Source organism: Haematobia irritans, chromosome 5, assembly GCF_050003625.1.
Source record: "Haematobia irritans isolate KBUSLIRL chromosome 5, ASM5000362v1, whole genome shotgun sequence".
NCBI lineage: Eukaryota > Metazoa > Arthropoda > Insecta > Diptera > Muscidae > Haematobia > Haematobia irritans.
Window position 1 is genome coordinate 86385690 of NC_134401.1, and position 24662 is coordinate 86410351.

At 31.4% G+C, this 24662-nt stretch overlaps 2 protein-coding genes across 2 annotated transcripts in view; both read right to left on the reverse strand.

The window, feature by feature from the left end:
* lola (longitudinals lacking) overlaps window positions 1-24662 on the reverse strand; it is a 437759-nt gene that overhangs the window by 80030 nt on the left and 333067 nt on the right. The window lies entirely within an intron of this gene.
* Window positions 243-22995, reverse strand: LOC142241739 (uncharacterized). Its single transcript, XM_075313535.1, has 2 exons — window positions 22748-22995; window positions 243-1154 (listed from the first exon to the last, which is right to left on the reverse strand). The coding sequence occupies exons 1-2, from the start codon at window positions 22785-22787 to the stop codon at window positions 580-582; spliced, it is 615 nt and encodes a 204-aa protein (XP_075169650.1). The 5' UTR covers window positions 22788-22995; the 3' UTR covers window positions 243-579.

Consider the following 24662-nt stretch of genomic DNA (forward strand, 5'->3'; position numbering starts at 1 on the left):
TCCTCAAAATTTCCCATTAAAAAGAAAAATCAATGAGAAAATAATTAAATCAAGCCTTACATCTTCTAATCCAAGTAAATTTTGAATGAAAACGCAATTTTGCTGTTCATTGAGTTTGACAGAGTATTCTCTCAAATTATTTCCATACTATTAAAAGTTTTGAAATCGGGTAAAGCATTTTTTTTCTATTTCGTTACTTTTTGCTTCGTAGTAAGGTAAATATTTCGAAATACATAATTAAATAATTTTAACTGCCTTAACCTTACAAAAAGGTTAAATATAATCTCCCATTTTGTTTATTTTTTATTTCCTTTTTTATAATAATAATTCTCTTTCGTTTTTACTTATTTTTAATAGACAACTTATTTAGTAGATCATAGTTTTTCATTTTATTTCTTTGAGTTTCCAATTTCAATTGAAATATATATAAGGCCTTCTCTGTTTTTTTTTTTTTTGTTTTGTTTTTAGGATAAAAGCATATTGGTCCTTTTGTGATAACTAAAAATATTCATTAAAATTTAAATTGGACCAAAGTTGTTTTGTATTGTGTGTTTTAGTTTTTCGTAAATTTTATCTTAATTAAATTAAAACCGAGTGTTCCTTACGCATGTGCTCATTCAAAAATGCCTGTGAACGATAGACCCTCGAACAAAGGGGACATCGATTCGTTTCGAATTGAGACAAACGCTTGGAACTTTGACGTGGCAACCGTTTACCTGGTCGTCCGGCATATACTAACGTCTCATTTTGAGCCAATAGATCTTTGGGTAATTGTGGTAATAGACGTTCAATACTATGAGTCGATGATATCGAGGCCAATTGTTGGAGGGCAATTAAAGCTGTTTTATTTAGAGCGGCAGAAGAAGATGAAGTTGTGGCCCCGGCTGCACCAGCAGATGTTGAAGGTGAAGCTATTGAAGATGACTCATCTTGAGCTGTTACTGGGGCATCCAGAATTATTTCACCACTTTGGCTATTTTCACCAGAGAATGAAGCAAACATATCCGTATCTGTGGTTGAGCTATCACTTTCGATTTTGATTAGGAGATCATCAATGGTCTCAGCGCATTTAACGCCACTGGCCAAGGATATGGAAACACTTGAGGATGAATTTGAAGTATTGGAGGACTTTTGTTTTCGAATATTATATTTCACTGCAAATAAAAGGAAAACAAAAACAAAAAATTAATATAAATAAAAAAAAGTAAAATTAAAAAATATAATTAAGCTAATAATAACTTGGTAATAATGATTATATAGCCATATATACACGCAAAGAAAAAAAAACGTTTGGAAAACGTGTACCGAAAACGTTTTTCTTTTGTTAGAGTTTTTTGAATTGCTTCGAAAATTTTAAACTTTTATCACCAAAAAAATTCGTTTGTTACAAAATTTTTATTTTTTCAATAAAAAAAGTTAATGTTATATATGATTATGGACTGATATGGACCACTTTTGGCATGGTTGTTAAATATCATATACTATCACCACGTACCAAATTTCAAGCAGATCGGATGAATTTTGCTTCTCCAAAAGGCACCGGATGTCAAATCTGGGGATCGGTTTATATGGGAGCCATATATAATTATGGACTGATAGGAACCAATTCCCGCATGGTTGTTGGATACCATATACTAGCATCACGTACCAAATTTCAACCGAACGGGAAGAATTTTGCTCTTCCAACGGGCTCTGGAGGTCAAATCTGGGATCGGTTTATATGGGGCCTATATATAATTATGGGCCGATACCGACCAATTTTTGCATGGGAGTTTGAGGCCATATATTAACACCACGTAGCCACCGTGGTGCAATGGTTAGCATGCCCGCCTTGCATACACAAGGTCGTGGGTTCGATTCCTGCTTCGACCGAACACCAAAAAGTTTTTCAGCGGTGGATTATCCCACCTTAGTAATGCTGGTGACATTTCTGAGGGTTTCAAAGCTTCTCTAAGTGGTTTCACTGCAATGTGGAACGCCGTTCGGACTCGGCTATAAAAAGGAGGTCCCTTGTCATTGAGCTTAACATGGAATCGGGCAGCACTCAGTGATAAGAGAGAAGTTCACCAATGTGGTATCACAATGGATTGAATAGTCTAAGTGAGCCTGAAATATCGGGCTGCCACATAACCTAACCTAACCTAACACCACGTACCAAATTTCAACTGAATCAGATGAATTTTGGTCTTCCAAGAGGCTCCGGAGGTCAAATCTGGTGATCGGTTTATATGGGGGCTATATATAATTATGGACCGATGTGGACCAATTTGTGCATGGTTGTTAGAGCCCATATACTAACACCATGTACCAAATTTCAGCCGGATCGGATGAAATTTGCTTCTCTTAGAGGCCTCGCAAGCCAAATCGGGGGATCGGTTTATATGGGGGCTATATATAATTATGGACCGATGTGGACCAATTTTTGCATGGTTGTTAGAGACCATATACTAACACCATGTACCAAATTTCAGCAAGATCGGATGAAATTTTCTTCTCTTAGAGGCCTCGCAAGCCAAATTGGGGGATCGGTTTATATGGGAGCTTTATATAATTATGGACCGATGTGGACCAATTTTTACATGGTTGTTAGAGACCATATACTAACACCATGTACCAAATTTCAGCCGAATCGGATGAAATTTGCTTCTCTTAGGGGGTCTGAAAGCCAAATTTGGGGGTCCGTTTATATGGGGGCTATACGTAAAAGTGGACCGATATGGCCCATTTGCAATACCATCCGACCTACATCAATAACAACTACTTGTGCCAAGTTTCAAGTCGATAGCTTGTTTCGTTCGGAAGTTAGCGTGATTTCAACAGACGGACGGACGGCGACTCGGAATTTCACCACGACCCAGAATATATATACTTTATGGGGTCTTAGAGGAATATTTCGATGTGTTACAAACGGAATGACAAAGTTAATATACCCCCCATCCTATGGTGGAGGGTATAACAACAAACGTATGCTTTACGGATAGCACTCATCAAAACCGGCATGCGGTAATAGAAACTGTGTTGTTACAGTAAGTCACAAAGGACGATCAACTTTTCAAAGTCGTTTGTCCTTATAGTTAAGTGGTTCGACTTAAAAATTGGTATCTTAAAATGAAAGAAAATTTTGTTTGACTAAAGTCAACTTGTGTTCAAAAATTGTGAACAATTCTTCAAAATTAATGAAATCGTCTTTGAATTTGACTTTTTGCATCTTGACAACAAAGCAAAAAAGCGTTTAAAAATAGCAGATGTTTTTCAATTTCAATTTTAGTTATTTACTTGAAGTCGAGTCTGAATTTGGAAAACAGAGTCGTAGTCACTATATTTCACTATATGGACTTGTTCGGTCAATATTCCCAGAAGGAATACACCAACTATATTTGAAATTAAAGTAATTATCACAATAAAAGTTGCCATTTTCATATTTCATAAACACATCCTTGCAATAATTATGAAAATATTTTGAAATTATGCAATTGCAAAAGTGGTTACACCCTCAGAAAAAATCGCTTCTGTAACATATACCCCAAAAACATTTTGCTTCAAGTATATATATTTTCAGGATTGGTCCAAACAAAATATTGTTTGTATTGTTCAAACATATTATGTTTCACCTTAGGCATGTACTAGTAGTAAACAATTTTAATGAAATTTTCTTTGTGTGGATATATTTTTAAGGCGCCATTTGGTTACTTCCATTATTTTACTTGCAGCATACTCTCTAGGTCTCTCTTTCTAAACACATATATGTTTATAGGCTATTTCTAAATTAATGTATGTAAATTAATGTAAAATTTGTTCTAACATATTAACATATATGTCCCAAACATGTTTATGAACATTATATGCTTGCACTTAAAAATATTGTGTTAAGAAATTTGAGTTCAAAACATATAATTTTTATACCCAAACATATGAAAGACAGTCTTTTTCGTCCGTGTATATAAGGTAAAATGACCCATTGTTAATAAATGCACTGAAAAAAATATTGTCGTGAGGTCAAAGATTTCTTGTCTTTCAAATACGAATGCAAATTTTACTTAGCATAGAAGACGCATTTCTCTAATATGAAGTTTTTTTTCCTTGTCCAAAAGTCGATAAACCTTTCAATGAAGTCGTATTGTCCTTATAATTAAGTGATTTCACTTAAAAATGGGTATCATAACATGAAAGAAAAAATGTTTGGGCTAAGGTCAACTTGACTTTATTAATTCAGAAAAATTGTTTAAATATAATAAAATTGTCTTTAAATTTGTTGTTATTTTGCATCTTGACTACAAAGCAAAAAGTCATTCAAACATAGGACATGTTTTTCAACACTTTATTTTAAAGACGTTTTTTACTTCAAACATAGCATAATTTCTACTGAAAGTCGAGCCTTAATTTGGAAAATAAAGTTGTCGTTAACTAGTTTTTAAAGGACTTTGATAGCATATGAAGAAAAAAGGCTGAAAAAGCGAAAAGTTAAAATTTGCATTTTAGAAGCAAGTACACAAAACCCAAATTTAAAAGAAAATTGTGTCTTAAAAGTATCCTTACTTGTATTCTCCGCTTCTTTGGCTCGGAATCAATACCAAATTTTTAAAGTAAAGACAAGATCTTCGGAACCGGGCATGCTTTTTTTTCAGTGTGATTACTTAGTCTGCCAGTCTATTGGAATGCCGGTTTACAGAAACATGACGACTAGAAATTAGGAAGAGCAACCTTCTTTTAACCAATTGGGAGGTCGTTAGATCCTGGGCTAGAACCCACGACTATATATGTCGCACAAGGCAACTATTACTACTTGGTACCATATTCAAATAGGAGAATGCGATTTACAAGTAATTGAATTTTTTATTTAAATTATTTCATTTCATAGTTTATCTAAACAAAAATACCGAAAACAGTTAAATTATATTATATATTCTTTCTCTACTTACGCTAACTTATACCCCATTCAAATGAGACTCAAAATCTACTCAAAATGGATTTGAAGTCCCATATTTACAAAGAAAATGACAGTTGAAATGTAGTTAAAGTAGATTTTTGAAGTGTAATGAAAATGATTATTTACCCAATGGTACTAAAAATAATGTTTTTGTAGTATTTCTCCCTCCATGTTATATAAAATACTGCAAAGGAAACTTCCCGGGAATTCCCGCACTTAATTCCCGGGAAAGCGGCAGCGTAAAAATAGCGAATTCCCGGGAAAACCTCTAATTACATATATTCTCATTATAATCCAATGTAATTTTTCGATTTTTGTAGAGTGTCGATTTTGTCTACACTGAAAAAAAAAAGCATACTCGGTTCCAAAGATTTTGTCTTTACTTTTAAAAATTTGGTATTGATTCCGAGCCAAAGAAGCGGAGAATACAAGTAAGGATACTTTTAAGACACAATTCTCTTTTAAATTTAGGTTTTGTGTACTTGCTTCTAGGAAGCAAATTTTAATTTTTCGCTTTCTCAGCTTTTTTTCTTCAAAGTCAAAAGTCCTTTAAAAACGAGTTAACGGCAACTTTATTTTCCAAATTAGGACTCGACTTCCAGTAGAAATTATGCTATGTTTGAAGAAAAAAACTTCTTTAAAATAAAGTTTTGAAAAACATGTCCTATATTTGAACGATTTTTTGCTTTGTAGTCAAGATGCAAAAAGACAACAAATTTAAAGACAATTTCATTAAATTTAAATAATTTTTCTGAGTTATTAAAGTCAAGTTGACCTTACCCCAAAAAATGTTTCTTTCATGTTATGATACCCATTTTTAAGTCAAATCACTTAATTATAAGGACAATACGACTTCATTGAAAAGTTTATCGACTTTTGGACAAGGAAAATAACTTTATTTTAGAGAAATGCGTCTTCTATGCTAAGCAAAATTTGTATTCGTTTTTTAAAGACACGAAATCTTTGACCTCACGACAATATTTTTTTCAGTGTACATAGAATCCCCATTTGTCCCATTATGTCAATATGGAAAAGCATCAAAAGTCCAATTAGATTTTTTTACCATAAGTCTATTGCAGTGTGTTTTGCAAGTTTTTGATCTTCACAATAAGTGGTAGCAAATATGGTTGGCTAGGATAAAATTGATATTTATCCTAACAATTTTTTTATTTATTATAACAATTTTTGCTGTTGGTGATAGATACATTTCTCAAGAAATTTTAATAAAAAATTAATGGGGTCAATTAATTCGTGATTGAAGACAAAAATTATTCTTTTCAGTCGATTAATTTTTTGTGATAAGTGAAGTAAAGGAACAGGGATCGGATGAGAAGGAAGTATAGATATCGTGCACTAGAAGTAAGCCAAGCAGATAACAAACTTTAATCTAATCATAATAAAATCTGCAACATTGGAAGAATTTCATAGAATAAAAGAGTACAAAGAGATAAATCATTCGTTTAAAGAAAATACAAGAATCTTGCTAGAAAATTAGCTAAATCTTCCCAAAATATTAGCGAATACTAATGAACATGATCACAAGAATAACCATTGAAAGTATATACATTTTAAAAAGTACAATAAATAGGTTTGTAATTAATTTTACTTTGGCTTATTTTATTTTTTAGTTTATTTTTTTAAGGAGGACGAAGTAATTAAATTTTCATTTTTGTTTTATACAAATTTATTAAATGTATAAAATATTTTTTTTTTGTAATTTCTTTCTAAGATTGATACCGGAAAAACATGCCTTAAAAATAAAAATTATAACAAAATTATTATAAACAATAACTGCCGTTATCCACTAGCATAGAAAAATTCCTTGACCAAAGAATATTACAATAGACATTATCGCTTCGTCCCATTCAGGATAGGTTAGGTATAGTGGCAGCCCGATTAGAGGTGTGCGCGTGACTGAAATTTCACTCGCACTCACGCACATTCACGAAGCAAAATGGTTATTCACGCACGCTCACGCACAATACGTATGGTAGCCAATCCCACTCACGCACATCCACGAAATGAAAACCAGTACTCACGCTTGATTCACGACACGATAAATTCACGAGACTCACGACATTTTCCAAACGGAAACCAGCAAAGTTAACGAAATTCAAAAATAGAATCGTGTCTGTTCTGGTACACACATGTACAATTTTCGTATGGCGTCACACTTAAAAGGTGTTCTGGCCAACACTACACACCGTTATAGACCTGAAAAATGTACACGAACATTTCTTTTGTGTAGGCTTACAGCCGTATTCATAAAAAGTTAAGTGACGTTTATAAACGATTGATAAACTATTTCATGAAAAATACATTCATAAACGATTAATAGCTTACCAAACCTTTAATAAGTCTTTGGTAAATTGTAAAAATTTATTTTAGGATGTACCCTTCTTTAACTGTTTGATAAAATTGCAAAATGCTTTTTTTTGGACAATACCTATTAATTTATCGCTGTTTTATGCTATTTTGTATATCATTATATGTCAATGCGTATAAAATGGGCGATCTTTTCTTATAAAACCCCTATTTTGATGTAATTTTTCAAAATACCAATCCAAATAAGAGAACTGCAGAAATAGACGTACAAAATTCATACCAACCAATATTATGTAAATTTAACGTCATCTTAAACTTTATTTTGTTACTTTAATGAAAAATGCGTCGAAAATAAGCTCGAGAAATTAAATAGATGAATACCATTAGATTAGTGATGTGTTTTTAATCACAATAGACTTTATATTCGAATACAATCCGGTTCGATTAATACTAATATTGATACTAACATATTGACTAATTATAAAATGATTGTATATTGTGAGTAATGCATTCTGTATAAATTAATTTAGCCTGGAAAATTATGTTTCGCCACAAAATCATTAAAATGTTGAGACTTTATTTTTATAAAGATCAACCGGTTATAATTCGATCTTCATCACTACGATGAAAATGGCAAGATGTAACGACATGTGTTGCCACCTTATCACTAAAAACGCATGATAACTATAATAGTGTTATTAATGATTAATGAATACCTATTTTTATATAAGGCTTATAGAATAAAAAGAGCGTAATAGCTATCACTGGTTTAGAGTGCACGTTAATGATTTTTTATGAATAAGGCCGTTAGTGTACAGCCATCGTATGCCAAGTTAGAAGTTTTTATAACAAATAAATAACAGATTCTGAAACTTGAATATGTATTTTATAAATATTTGCAAATTTTATTGGGAAAGTCACTTATATATGGCAGAAACCACGATTTTAAAAATCCATCTAAAATTTGAACCGAAATTTCCTCTGATTGGTGTATAAATTTTGGGTTTGTTTTAATCAGCTGATTTTCAGTGTGTTCGAAAGTATAATGTTGCCACAATTTTTAAAAATTAACACAAAAAAGTTGTAAGCAAAATTATCTTTGATTTTTGTGAATACTATCCGCTTTCCTAAACAAATCAAAGGTCTTTTTGAAAATATAAGGTAATTAAATTATAACTTTTACAAAATCAATGAGCTAAGAAAAGTGAATTTTACCAAATTTATTGCATGAAAAATATGGCATCTTCAATTCTGCAAAGTGTTCTTGGTGCACAAATCACTGAGCAAATTAAAAAAAACTAACGCCGCCAATATCTTTCTGCACATGGAGGCCGCCACGATAGAAAATTTGTTTGCAATATTATTGTAAATATTTAAGCAATACAAATGAGAAGAACCTTAACAGAAAGTTAATTATGCCCACTATAATTAAATTTCCTTTAATTTATGGATGTTAAAAACTGTTTGACAAAAACCAAAATAAAAACTTCTCCGCTGTCAAAAACAAAAACGAGAACGACACGGCGATCGTTTGTTCATGATTAACATTGAGGAGGGATAGAAAAAAAACAAATCAAAACAAAGGTAGAAATCAATTGTCGCCTTCTTATTTGTTCTTGATAAATTGCTCTTGTCCTTACATTATTCACTGCTAACAAAAATCCGGCAGGCATTTTATGGCTTTGAATTACGCACTTTTAATTTTTTATGTTTATACCGGCAAAATATGTTTTGTTTATAATTTCTGTCTGCAAATAATATGACTTGCAGAAAAAATCAGCTGTCACATTTTTCGATTAAAAGTCCGAAAAAAGTGTTCACACGTGTGACTCAGAACAACTAACAATGTGTGTGGTGTGTAGAAAGTGTATAGTGTGGTGCAAAATGCGGTGTGACCCAGAACAGGCATGAATATAGTTCGAGAGCTAAATTAATTTCAGTTAACATACGAGTATCAATTAATTTTTTACGTGAGCGTGATATTGCAGAAATTTTATTCACGCGTTCGTGTCACGCGCACACCTCTAGCTCAGGCTCGCTTGGACTATTCAGTCCATTGTGATACCACACTGGTGAACTTCTCTCTTATCACTGAGTGCTGTTCGATTCTATATATAGCTCAATGACAAAAATTTTCAAAGCTTCGTCCAATTTGCATTTACTCCATTTGCAAAAACCGTCAACCAACTGCAAAAAGATTTTTTTGTGCAAAGTTGTAAGCTGATATCATTTTGTTTTTGCTTTATTGCTGCATTGGATTAATTTCAATTGGATTTTAACTTAAAATGGATGCCCTTATATAGAAACTTAAATTTGTATCGACTTTAATTACGATGAAGTGTTTAACTAATTAAAAAAAATGAACGTTGTTCAACTAGCTTCAACAATTTCAATGGTTTACAAACAGAAACCGAAGATTTTATATATAGGACAAGTTGCTTTAATAATTTGAAGATTCTCAGTGCTTCTCTAAGCCCTATTTAAGAATGTAGAAAAAAATTATTTCATTTAAACCATAATTATTCGAAATCTGATTTATTATACTGAATTTTTCTATGCCACAAAGCTCACCAAATTTTAGGAAATTCTACACAAGGTCCTCAACACAAAAATTGTGTCCCCATCCACAAAGAAAAAATTTAAATTTTAGGAAAAATCCCCAAAACTGGTAACACTGTCCATAGGTCTGTTTTATCGATGTTGCATTTTCATTTCAAAATAATTATTTATATGAAGTCAAGAAAACATCAGCATTTTTATAATTTGGATTTTTATCTAAGAGTTGCTTTGTTCGTGAACATTTTTGTTTATACAGGAGCCACCGTGGTGCAATGGTTAGCATGCCCGCCTTGCATACACAAGGTCGTGGGTTCGATTCCTGCTACGACCGAACACCAAAAAGTTTTTCAGCGGTGGATTATCCCACCTCAGTAATGCTGGTGACATTTCTGAGGTTTTCAAAGCTTCTCTAAGTGGTTTCACTGGAATGTGGAACGCCGTTCGGACTCGGCTATAAAAAGGAGGTCCCTTGTCATTGAGCTTAACATGGAATCGGGCAGCACTCAGTGATAAGAGAGAAGTTCACCACTGTGGTATCACAATGGACTGAATAGTCTAAGTGAGCCTGATACATCGGAGTGCCGCATAACCTAACCTAACCTAACCTGTATACAGTCGAACTTTCCTATAATGAATCTTGACGGGAGCAGAAAATTACTTCATTAACATATATAGAAACTTCTTGATACAGAAATTATATCACAATACAAGAAAATGGGAAGAAAAACATTGTTTTTGAAATTTGTTCATTATAGAGAGAGCTTCATTGTATAGACCCAGCAAAAAATACTTCAGCGGTAAGAGTTTAGTTGCGCTTTTTGGTATACAGTAATGTAGGCAGTGCATCTACACTGCATGAATAGGTGGCAATATCGTAAACGAGTAATCAAACAAGTTTATGATCATTCGTTTACGTTATTGCAACCAATTCATGCAGTATAGACGCATGAAAGGTAGTGATGTTTTGCTTCACGCCAAAAATGCTATACTCAAGATTATATCACTTTAATATTTTTATTAAAATAAGCAATTATATAAGCGCTATTAGGTTAGGTTAGGTTAAAGTGGCAGCCCGATTAAGATTCAGGCTCACTTAGACTATTCAGTCCATTGTGATACCACATTAACTAAAAGTACCTATTACATATGGGCACTTCTAGTTTTAACCGCTGAACCTTCTTGATTATTTTTCTTTGTTGAACCAACCAGATTGTTCCAAAAACATTAGCAGACTGCTTAAGCGCTATTAGAAGCTGCTCTAAATCGAGACATCGGTACTGCCTCTCTCCCTTACAATCCTGCTGAAATAGTGCTCCATTTTTTGCTGGGATATCACTTCTGAGCAATATTTTTATTAAAATAAGCAATTATATCAGCGCTATTAGAAGCAGCTCTTAATCGGGACATCGCCCACAAAGATCAGCGCTGATTCGGTTGTTTTGTAAGCAGTTGGTACTGCCTCTCTCCATTGCAATTCTGCTGAAACAGTGCTACATTTTTTGCTGGGGAAGTTCACTGTAGATATGTTTGACTGTATAAAATGGAAAACTTAAATTTTGAGCATACAAAAAAAAGTAATCCACCGAAACGAAATTTTATATTTTTACTTGGGCAAAAGTTAATAAACTTCGACTTTTAAAAAATGTATCTATTTATGAAAAAAAAAAATTTGATATATTTGAAATCAATATAAAATTGATTAAAAGAAATCAAAATACGTGGATCCCATTTCATCTTTTAGTGTATCTTCATGCTCATTGAATCACCAACAAAATGAGTCAAAAATAAATCTTTTAGTGCATTTATATTCAGAATGGCACTTGGTCAAAAAGATACAGGCGAACCTTAGCTAGAAAGAAATACTAAAGAAAATGTATTAAGATACCAATGTCACATTGATAAAAAAATCCACTTTTATTCGAAATCAAAAAGAAAGTAAATTTATATAAGAAACAAAAACAAGTATTTGTGATCCGTACTCAAAAGAAGAAAATAATAAAAATAATTTAATTCATATAAGGAACAACAATGTCAAGTAATATTGTCACTATTTAAAAGAAAGAAAAATAATAAATATGCGAATGAAGCATTTTCAATTATAAGCATTTAATAAACTAATATAGAAAAAAATACATAAATTTCCCAATTGTATAACATTTATACAGTTGTTGAAAATGAGATGTCACTATTCAAAAGAAAAAAAAAAGGTTTTTGTATGCAGATCAAGTAGTTTGACTTATAAGCATTTAACAAACTAATATAGAAAATGAAAATTATATTTTGTACAAAAAAAATCCATTAAAAATGCAATTGAACATTTATATAGTTTTTGCAACTGAGGTGTCGTCAGTTCATAACATTTCCTTTAGGCTAAAAATTCATATTTTAAGTACATTTTGCAGACATATCCATTTAATTGATGAATATATTTCAGGAACATACAATATACAGTCTCTTGAAAATAGGTATATATTATAAAGATGTTCTTTAATTTTTTTACATAAAGATTAATTCAGCAAAATCCATTAATATGATTTTTTGCAATACAGTTTTTTGTATTGTAAAATGAAAAAAAAAAATTAAATAAAATAAAATATATAAAAATTCAAATGAATTTTTCAAACAAATGTTTCTTCGAACAATAAATGTTGAAGAATATCAGTAACAATATATGGAAGTAATATTTGAAGTAATATTTTAGTAGTAAATTTTAAAAATATACATATTTTTTTAATTTTAACCTTTATCTAGTTTAATTAATATCAGCAAAATTAATGCGTTTTTTTGCAATACATTTTTTTAATGCTACCATTCATCGGTATTGTAAAAAAAAAAAAATAAAATCAAAAATTAAAATTCATATGAATTTTTCAAAACAATTGTTTCTTCGAACAATAAATGTTGAAGACTATCAGTAACAATATATGGAAGAAAATTATTAAATACTTGAAATAATATTTTATAAAATGGTGTTCTAAAGATCACCTTTCGTAAGAATTTGTACAAATAAAAGTTTAATTAATATCAGCAAAAATAATTGATATGTTATCACAAGGATTGTTATGTATTCAATAGAAATTCACATGTAACATAAATCTTGACTTCTTCTTTTCAAAAACTCAATATGGGTTCCAAATTCAATATACAAATGTTGCCTGCAACATTTCGATAAAGATAAAAATCTATATACTTCAAAAGTTAAATATCCAAAAATTCCGATTCCGGTAAATTTGGACAATTATCGGATTCATCTAGAAATTCTTCAATTATGAATATATCTTGTGATGATTCACCCTCTGCTGGCATAGCATTGGGCGTCGTATAATCATTGGTATGGCTAAGTCCATTCAAATCCAATGGATCAACTGTAACATGTTCATTATTCATTTGGATTTCATCAACACCATCTAATATTTCTATTGGATTGCTAACTGATTGATTTCCGACTTGAAGCTCTACCAAAGGAGTGGTAAGAGTACTTGAATCTAAACTATTATGGATCATCACCATGGGTAGAAAGGAAGAAGCTGGAGCAACAGTTTCATCAGCAATCAATCCTCCACCTTTAGGGAACTTGCGATTATATATGGCTTTAATCAAATCCACTGGTATTTGCTTTCTTCCTTGATTCTCGTTTATTTCATCCCGATCGAGTTTAGACAATCTATCGATTTCATGAATTGTTAATTTATGCGTTAGACGATAGTGACGCAACAAATTAGCCCGACTTGATAATGATCGAGAACATATTCTACAATAAAATAGCTTCATTTTTGCTGAAGTATCTTGAGTTTTCTTGAATGGTTTTATTTTCCGTTTGGATGATTTGACACTAGTGGACGTGGACATTTGATGGATGGATTTTGATTTTTTGGAGCTACTACGTGTACGAATTGCTGTAATGGTAGTAATACAATCTAGGTATGAAAATGCACAAAAGTATGGAAAGAAAAGAACACAAAACTCAAAATTAAATATATAGTGCGAGAGGTGCAGTTGGAATGCGTTAGTTTGGAAATCGATTTGTTTGCTAATATCAAATTTGCTACAATCTATCGAGTTAGTCTTAAATACAAGAACGTTTGATTTCTATTCAAAACAAAAAGTATTATTTGGTAGAGATTCGATTTTATTAGGAATAAGTCAATGTTTGTGTAGTATTTAAAAATATTTTAATTCAGTAAGTTAAAAATAATCCAATAATAAATTATCACACTGAAACAAATATTATTGTAAGCATAAAGATCTCTTATACTTCAATTACTTATGGATAAGCCAAGGTAAAAATTAATCTAGGGCATGTTGCTTTCATATATAACTTTCAAGTGGAAATATTTAATATTCATAATTCCATATAAAATATTTGAGACCTATACATTATTATATTATATCTGCTAATTTAATGCATGTAGCATTAAAATAGGGAAATCAAGTTTTCTAAAATAGACAAATGTAAAATGTTTTAAGTTGGAAATTTAGTTTAAATTGCCGAATTAAAAAAGACTTTAAATAAGCCCCTGGAGCAAAACACTGATCTGGGAGCACATTGCTCTACACGAACGAAAGAGACTGTTTTTCTTAAATATCGATGTAAAAATTATTTGTTTGGAACTCAAATTTTTAGCACATTATTTTTAAGAGCAAGCATTTAACGTTCATAAAGTAGCATAACATGTTTGTGACATGTATATGTTAATATTGTTGGGATATAACATTGTTTTAAATGTAATATGTGTGGATGCAAATATATATTTATTTAAAAATTGCTTATTAACATTTATGTGTAAAAATGGTGAATGAGAGATAACGAAAGACATCAACACAACGCTGTATGTCTAAAAGTCCAACATGAAGGAATATCTAAAACGTAAATGTTCGTGATTGCTTGTTGACTTTTACACTGAAAAAACAGTGAACCCACTAGGAAGAAAACATTTAGTTATTTTTAGAAAATTTTAACTAAACAGTATTACAAACGCTGACATCGCACCGATATCACAAAAATAAGTAAATATTTTTCGACAAATTCAAGAAAATTTATTAGACATAATTAATTTTTTTCACTTCCAAGCAAAAAAAGAGCTTCCAAAAAAGTAGTTTGGATCCCCAATCTGTGATCCGGAAGTTGTGCAAACTTGGATCATCTCCAATGAATACATGGGTTGTTATAGGACGGAAGTACTCCCTTTTTGGATCCTTTGCATTGCTTTAGAAGTTGTGCCCTGCAAGTTAATTTGAATGAAGAAATTTAAAATGCGAAAAAAATTTAACCAATTTCACTTTTTTTTTTCATCCATATGTTTTATTACACTATTATTTTTCTATTATCTATTTTTTACAATTTGAAAAACTTTTTCGCTCCGACCAGGGATTGAACCTGGGTTTGCTGGCTCCATAACAGAACGCCTTAGCACACTCAGCCACAAACGCCATTGAACGTAAAGCGTCGAAAGGTCAATTCAAATGTTTGTGATATGATCGTAATACGACACCAAGGAATAACATTCTAATTGCTTCTCGAGATATTCTTTATTAGTATGAACGAAAAAATAAGAAACGCAGGTTCAAATCTCACCAGTGGCAATTTTTTTTATCAAATATTTTTCTAAAAAAATATTTTTTTTATGTTATGCATCGTTTTTATTTTTTATTTTCGGCATATATTTTCGAATAAATATATTTTTTCCATTAAAAATCAACAAAAAAATTACAAATTCTCGTAATTTGCAAAACCTTCTCGAAAGAACTTCCATGGAAGCAAAAAAGTCAAACGGCACAGGTTCAAATCACAGCGGGGATGAAATTTATTTTTTATTATTATTATTTTTTACTTTTTTTTATTAATTTTCTGTTTTGTTTTTATTTTTTTTATTAGTTTTCTATTTAATTTAATACTTTAATTGTCCAAAATTTGCACTTAAAATAGCTTGATTGCATTTTTTCTAACACTTGTCCACAAGGACTGCATTGGAAGTAGAAAAAAATCATTGGGGGATCCCAAGATGCGCTTTAGAAAAAATGTTTGTACACTTGCCCAAAAGGACTGCATCAGAAGTGGAAAAAAATTATTGGGGGATCCCACGATGCGCTTTAGAAGAAATGTTTGTGGAACAACTTCCAATTTTTTGCTGGGTTGTTATAGAAAAATTTGGTAGTTTGAAAGAAAAAATTGGAGTTCAAAATTGCAAGAATGTCTTTAGTGACATACGAAGTTCATGATGGCCACATTTGTAATAAAATTTACAAATTTAAAGAAATAATAAACTATTTTGTGAGAAGTACGAATATAGTAAATCCTTTTACTTCATTTGTGTATATTTTTCCCCCCGTTTTTTGGTTCATTTAACTAACGAACGCAAAAAATTATTAGAGTAAAGGAAACTTTCTCCATATATAATAATTCCATGAACTAAAATGAAGTTAAATTGGCTTTAGTGAAATAGAGAGTTCACTTTTGGCGCCTTAAAAATATATGTGTCTAAGGGGAAAATTTCCAAATGTTTTCTCCATAAGGAGTTAGCATAAAGGGCCCAAAATTGAGTTATCTCCCCCAGCCAGATCTATACTAAAGGCTGTGGAAAGGTTCATTCGCCCGAACCGAAACATGTACAGTCCAGGCGTGTATAGATTTGTATCTGGCGTTTTCATTTCAATGGCTCTATTAACCATGTTCCTTAATCTATATCTGTCCATAAAGCTCGAAAAATAATTGTATAATTGGAAACATGTTATGTTTGAACAATACAAACAATACTTTGTTTGGACAAATCCTGAAAATATGTATATATGCTTGAAGCAGAGTGTGTTTGGGAGTATGTGTTATACAAGCGATTTTTTGTGGGTGTACCACAGGACGGTCATGTATTAATTTGAAAGTTGTAGAAATTATTACGATGCACAGAGGGGCAAAATCGCAAAAAATGGAGATTATTTGAAAAATTAAATTTTTGTTTTTTTTGAAAAATACTTAGGATCCGATTAAAGTATATAAAATTCTACATCACTACTGAAAATTTCAATGTCATATGTTGTTTACATGTCAAGCTGTATATTTCGGAGCTTAATATATAGTTTATCGCAAGCCAAAAGTAATATTTTCACTATGGAATCTTCAACGTCTGGTATTTTAGCGTTGTTCTATAAAAATTGTGTAAACAAGAAATATGTATAAATAAAGGGTGATTTGTTAAGAGCTTGATAACTTTTTTTTTAAAAAAAACGCATAAAATTTGCAAAATCTCATCGGTTCTTTATTTGAAACGTTAGATTGGTCCATGACATTTACTTTTTGAAGATAATTTCATTTAAATGTTGACCGCGGCTGCGTCTTGGGTGGTCCATTCGGAAAGTCCAATTTTGGGCAACTTTTTCGAGCATTTCGGCCGGAATAGCCCGAATTTCTTCGGAAATGTTGTCTTCCAAAGCTGGAATAGTTGCTGGCTTATTTCTGTAGACTTTAGACTTGACGTAGCCCCACAAAAAATAGTCTAAAGGCGTCAAATCGCATGATCTTGGTGGCCAACTTACCGGTCCATTTCTTGAGATGAATTGTTCTCCGAAGTTTTCCCTCAAAATGGCCATAGAATCGCGAGCTGTGTGGCATGTAGCGCCATCTTGTTGAAACCACATGTCAACCAAGTTCAGTTCTTCCATTTTTGGCAACAAAAAGTTTGTTAGCATCGAACGATAGCGATCGCCATTCACCGTAACGTTGCGTCCAACAGCATCTTTGAAAAAATACGGTCCAATGATTCCACCAGCGTACAAACCACACCAAACAGTGCATTTTTCGGGATGCATGGGCAGTTCTTGAACGGCTTCTGGTTGCTCTTCACTCCAAATGCGGCAATTTTGCTTATTTACGTAGCCATTCAACCAGAAATGAGCCTCACCGCTGAACAAAATTTGTCGATAAAAAAGCGGATTTTCTGCCAACTTTTCTAGTAATAAAATTCAATGATTTGCAAGCGTTGCTCGTTAGTAAGTCTATTCATGATGAAATGTCAAAGCATACTGAGCATCTTTCTCTTTGACACCATGTCTGAAATCCCACGTGATCTGTCAAATACTAATGCATGAAAATCCTAACCTCAAAAGAATCACCCTTTATTTTGAAAAAATATTTTAAAATGTGTCTAAATTTTTGCTATTTTGAAAATATTCTTGGATACTCAGCAAAAAAAGCGTCGCCAAAAAAGTAATGAAAATGTTCTTTTTGGATCCGGAAGTGGTGCAAAATTGACGCAGAAGCGATGAATTTAACATGGGCTTGTCATAGGACGGAAGTCCTCCCTTTCAACAGCCGTTTCACTGAATTTGCATCACTTCTTCAGGTGTGATCCGAATTCAATGTTTTGGATGTAAATAAAAAAATTCTGTGATATTTTGTCAAATAAATAATTTGTATAATTTTTAATGTATTTCTAACGCTTGTCGGAAACGTTTGACTTGAAATATTTTCAAAAATTCACAATTTTTTCAGATTGGATCTAGCATTTTTTTCGACAAAATTTAAATGATTTGTACCATCTTATGAATTCTTACTCTATTTTTAACCTATTTGAAACAAAAAAGGTTAAAATTACCCATTAAAAATATGAAAAACCCAAGTTATAAAAAACTGAATTAAAAGAACTTCCTGGGTTGTTAAAATAAAGAACATCATTGGGAGTGCATATTCTGGAAGTGCTTTTAAAGTTGTGCCTTTGGAAGAACTTCCAAATTTTTTTGCTGGAATATTAATGTTTTAATAAACTACAATTCTTAGGCTTTCAATTAAGTAATAAAATGTTGCGCGTTTTTGCGCGAAATTTTTTTTATTAAATTAACTGTGAAAATAGTCACTCAAGCAAAAAACATCAGTTTTTGTTTTTTCTTAGCTTTTTCTTCGTTTTCTTTGTTATAACTTTAGTTTTTAAATATCGTTAGCAACTGTGTGTTACAATTGAATTGAAATGCGAAAACGTCAACACGTCTGACGTTTTCGCATGATGTAAAACTTGTAATTGGGTTCCTGGGTTGCCCGAGACAAAGATTTTAAGAACGACAGAGAACATTTTTCTCGCAAATATAGTCGAGAGGATTGTCATCGAGACATATTAAATAGGTTCCTACTTAGTTAAGATCCAATCCTATCTGGTAAATGAAAATTGCCAAAAAAGAAAAAATCCACCAACTTCCCAAAATCAGTGGTAGATCTACTTGTTTCACCTTCAGTTTTGACGAACGTGGCACCAGAAGGCACAAATCATGAAACAGATGATGACGATGATTATATGGAGGACACTGCATTGGAGTTGGATGACTTTTGGCATATATTTTAAAATAGCAGATCAGAAACATATGTCTTATATTATAAAACGATATATATAAAAAATTATGTATAAACTTTTTTCCTACTTTGTAGATATGAAGGAACAAGCTATTTTTATAACAAATTTAATATCTGCTTTGGGTACCGAATTTAGTTACACATATGATACAACGATATCCCTTTCGTCAACGTTATTATAATACAAATAAATTAATTACTATGTGAAAATTGTATTAATTTTTTTTCCAAAAAACAAAAAAATTCGACTGTGCCAGAACATTTTTTAAAAAGGGGCGTGGCACCGCCCTATTCCACCTTGGATGTAACTCAACATATATACCAAATCTCATATTCATATCCCTGATAGTTCATGAGATATATCCGTTCCAAGTTTGAATGGGCGGTGCCACGCCCAATCATAACCAAGTATAGCCACGGTCTATTAGCAGGACAACAGTGGTTATGATTGGGAAGTGCCACGCCCAATCATAACCATGTGAGATTAATTAAACTACTACTACTTATGAAAACGTTGCTTACTTGAAACATATCATAATTTCTACTTGAAATATGGGTTTAATTTGGAAATTTAAGTTGTCGTTAACACGTCTTTAAAGGACTCTGCTAAGACATTAAGAAAATTACAGGAAAAAGCAATAAATCCGATTTTGTTTCCTAGTATCAAGTACGCAAACCTCAAATTCAAAAGAGGATTGTTTCTTAAAGGTATCCTTACATCAATTCTTCGCTTCTTTGGCTCGGAATCAATACCCAAATGATTAGTGTAAAAGGGAGTCACCGTGGTGCAATGGTTAGCATGCCTGTCTTTCATACACGGGGTCGCGGGTTCGAACCTAGTTTCGACCAAACGCCAAAAACTTTTTCAGCGGTGGATTATCCTACCTCAGTAATGCTGGTGACATTTCTGAGTGTTTCACAGCTTGTCTACACTGAAAAAAAGCATACCCGGTTCCAAAGATTTTGTCTTGACACAATTCCCTTTTAAATTTGGGTTTTGTGTACTTGCGTCTTGGAAGCAAATTTTAATTTTTCGCTTCTTCAGCTTTGTTTCTTCATATGCTGTCAAAGTCCTTTAAAAACAAGTTAACGAAAACTTTATTTTCTAAATTAAGACCCGACTTCTAGTAGAAATTATGCTATGTTTCAAGTAAAAAACAGCTTTAAAATAAAGTGTTGAAAAACATGTTCCATATTTGAATGATTTTTTGCTTTGTAGTCGAGATGCAAAAAGACAACAAATTTAAAGACAATTTCATTAAATTTAAAGAATTTTTCGGAATTATTAAAGTCAAGTTGACCTTACCCCAAAAAATGTTTCTTTCATGTTATGATACCCATTTTTAAGTGAAATCTCTTAATTATAAGGACAATATGACTTCATTGAAAAGTTTATCGACTTTTGGACAAGGAAAAAAACTTTATATTAGAGAAGTGCGTCTTGTATGCTAAGCAAAATTTGCATTCGTATTTTAAGGACATGAAATCTTTGGCCTCACGACAATATTTTTTTCAGTGTAAGTGGTTTCCCTGCAATGTGGAACGCCGTTCGGACTCAGCTATAAAAAGGAGGTCCCTTGTCATTGAGCTTAACATGGAATCGGGCAGCACTCAGTGATAAGATAGATGTTCACAACTGTGGTATCACAATAGACTGAATAGTCTAAGTGAGCCTGAAATATCGGGCTGCCATTATACCTAAACTAACCTATTAGTGTAAAAACAAAACCTTTGGAACCGACTAAACTTTAGTTTTCGGTGTACCTAACCTAATATAAAGTTAATTTTTTCACTTTTCACCAGGATGTCATAAGCGACATCAGGGTTGGCCTGTCACAAACTGTGACTTTTGCGACATACGTTTGCGACGGTATAATACGTATGTCGCAAAAGTCGTAAACCTACTGTAGAAAACCAAAATTTGAATAGAAGAAATCCTGAACATTTTTTAATTTAGTTTGACAGCATTTGCTGTGAGTTTCTGCAGAAATTTATGAAAGTTTTCCCATGGTCAAGCCTATTTTCTTAGGTGGTATCGAAATTCCCGTTAGTGAGTGTGTAAAATACCTTGGAGTTATATTGGACAGGAGACTGAACTTAAAGCTAAGAAAGGACGAGGAAATCCACGGTTACCCTGTACTCGTGCAAAATGCAATAGGGAAAATGTGGGGACTAAAACCGAAAATTGTGAACATTCCTAAGAATTGAAACTTCTTCGCACCTACCATCGTCTTGGATATCATCGAATTCGCTGCCTAGCCGACGCGACTAAAGTATTTTCAGTTTGCGACTTTTGTTACTTTTTCTACATTTACGACGCGTATGTGACGTTTACGACGTTTACAACTTTGCGACAGTCGCAAACCTAAAAAAGTTTGATACAGACCATCTCTGAGCGACATGTGACCAAATCGAAACTTTTTAAAGAAATACTGACGGTTAGTCTTGTGTCGTTCCGGAATGAACTAGTTCCAAAGAACGGCTCACTAAAAGGAACGACTGTCACTAGTTCCACCTCTATCGTTCTCATCGTTCCTTTTGTCATTTAGTTTTATTTTCAATTTACGCTCCATCGTTCCGCGGATCGCAGTTTGAATTTTTTACTTCTGTTTGAGCTATTTGCCAATTCATTCATTTTGGTGCTTATGTACTTAAATCATTGATTAATATGCTGCTATTAAATAGAATCATTAATTCCATCTCAGGCTCTTCACAAAACGTAAAAAAATCGTAATCGTAAAAGTTTACTTACTTCCTTAAATTTTTCATTCCATTCATTATTTTTTCTTACTATATTACTATAAACTATTTGAAGTAATTTCACTCAATTTTCCATATTTTTGTATCTTACAATTGACCACGAATTTCGTTGCACAAAGTAAACAAACAATGTCATGTCTGTCTTTAGTATATGACAGTGATGACAAATATAAAAATCCGGAACGATGGAATGATTTGAAGGAACTAGTTCCTTTGTACAAAAGGGACGATGAGTCCGAATCACTACGGTGAACGATTTTGCCCAAGACTACTGACGGTAGACTTCGGAGGGGAAGTCACAACACACATACTGTTTTATTTAGCTGCGGAATTAACCTTTCAAAAACAAGGTTAAAATCTCCGGCCGATATTTCCTAGAATCCCCAGACACTTCCACTCCAATAAGCGTTAAATATTTTTTGCATCAGGTGAAGAGGTAAGTACTTATCGAACTACTTTCGTACATAATTTTGAAGCACTTTTATCTGGTCAAGAGCATTTAATAATAATTCTTCTCAAACTCCTGTGAACATTTCACCTGGGAATATAGCGTCGATTAGTACAATTTCTATATGGATTAGATATTTGATCGATAATTTAAATTATAACCAAGGACTGAAAAAAAACCTCTTAGGAAAACAGATACATATATTATATTATTAACATAATGTTTGTTTATGAAACCTTAAATAATTCACTTTTTAATTCATAATGCAAACCCTAGCCTAACATATTCTAAAAACAAAAAATAATAATAAAATGTTGTTGTTTTAATAATCAATTTTAAAAATGTCAAGTTTTGAATCAATAATCATATGTACATATATAAAAATATTGATATTTACATTGACAAATTTCTTTCTTTCTGTTATAATCCATATCCATCGATGTTAATGATGAAGTAGAGGAGGAGAATGATGATGACACGGATTTGCGGATGTTAATAGAGCGACTTGTTTGCTATTGAAACACCATCAAGTTTATTTTTCTCCAGCAAGTTCAATCGTTTGCACATAACTTGAGAAATGGACTTGTTGCAGTAGTCAAGATAAAGGGAAAATTGATCCATACGGAAAGCGTATATGAAAACCACCTAAAAAGAAAACAGTATTAGTAAAATAATTTTTACAATTTGTTTTTTGTTTTGTAGACAATAAATACACAAAAACACAATTATTATTATTTTTCTGGAATTTATTATTTTTTTTATTAAATATTTTACTTTCTAATTTCTTTTTCCACAACATTTAAGTAGTAATCTTAGTAATAGTTGATATACATACATATTAAATTCTCAGTTGAATTGGATGTAAGTTTTAAGATTAAATTTATATTATATATTTATTTAAAAATTGCAAGTGTATGTTGGGCCATAACTACTTAAGCATTTAATTATCGTTTTTTACTATTAGAAATAATTTATTACACTTAGGTTATATACATATTTATTTTATTTTGAGATATATAGTAAAAAGCTTTTATCTTAGCTTGTTTGAGATCATAAGGAAGAAATGTATTCTTCCATATCTATTGTGTTTATATTTATGAAACTACATTCAAAATTCGCAGAGCAATCTTTAAATAAAAATATGTTTGAGCTTTTGTAAGAGTTCTTGTTCAATAGATTATGTAGATACATTTAAGTCATGCTAAAAGTTATTTAGCTTTTTTACAAATTAATACTTTGCTTCGAAATGAAATTTCATATAAACAAAATTGCCATTTGTCGCATACAATTTTCTTTATGGGTAAATAAATCTGTATTTATGGAATTCTCAAAAATGATTTACTCCAAACAGTTTTATTGTCTCCAGTCAGTTTGATTTAGACCCTATTAAAATCAATTTAATTTAGTTTGAGATTTCCTCTAAAAACAAAATACATTTTAACATCCAGTTATTTAGTATACGTTTGTAACAACGATGTTCTGACAAAATTCTAATTAGTTTACATTGTTTGCAATCATTAAAATTGTAAAATATTTCCATATAAAAATAAATTTCTTAAAAAAAAATAAACAAAAGTAATAATAAAGAAATTATACAAATATTATTATTACAATAATAATGAAAATAAAAAGAAAAACTATGAAAACATAAACTTTCCACAAATTTTTCAATAGCGTTGAAGTTTTTCTTTACAATTTATGGCAATCAAACCAACCAACAAGTTTTATTTCAAAAAAGAGTCTGTTATTGCTTAAAATTTTTCCAAACAGTTTTATTATCTCCAGTCAGTTTGATTTAGACCCTATTAAAATCAATTTAATTTAGTTTGAGATTTCCTCTAAAAACAAAATACATTTTAACATTCAGCTATTTAGTATACGTTTGTAACAAACATGTTCTGACAAAATTCTAATTAGTTTACATTGTTTGCAATCATTAAAATTGTAAAATATTTCCATATAAAAATAAATTTCTTTAGAAAAATAAACAAAAGTAATAATAAAGAAATTATACAAATATTATTATTACAAAAATAATGAAAATAAAAAGAAAAACTATGAAAACATAAACTTTCCACAAATTTTTCAATAGCGTTGAAGTTTTTCTTTGCAATTTATGGCAATCAAACCAACCAACAAGTTTTATCTCAAAAAAAGGTCTGCTATTGCTTAAAATTTCGTTAGCTAGAAAACAATTATTTTGTTGCGAATACACATAGAAAAAATATCTGTAAAAATGTTCTAATTAAATTCTAAACAACATTCAATAAAAAATTTAATTGATTCAATGTTTTAAACAAAAATCAATCACA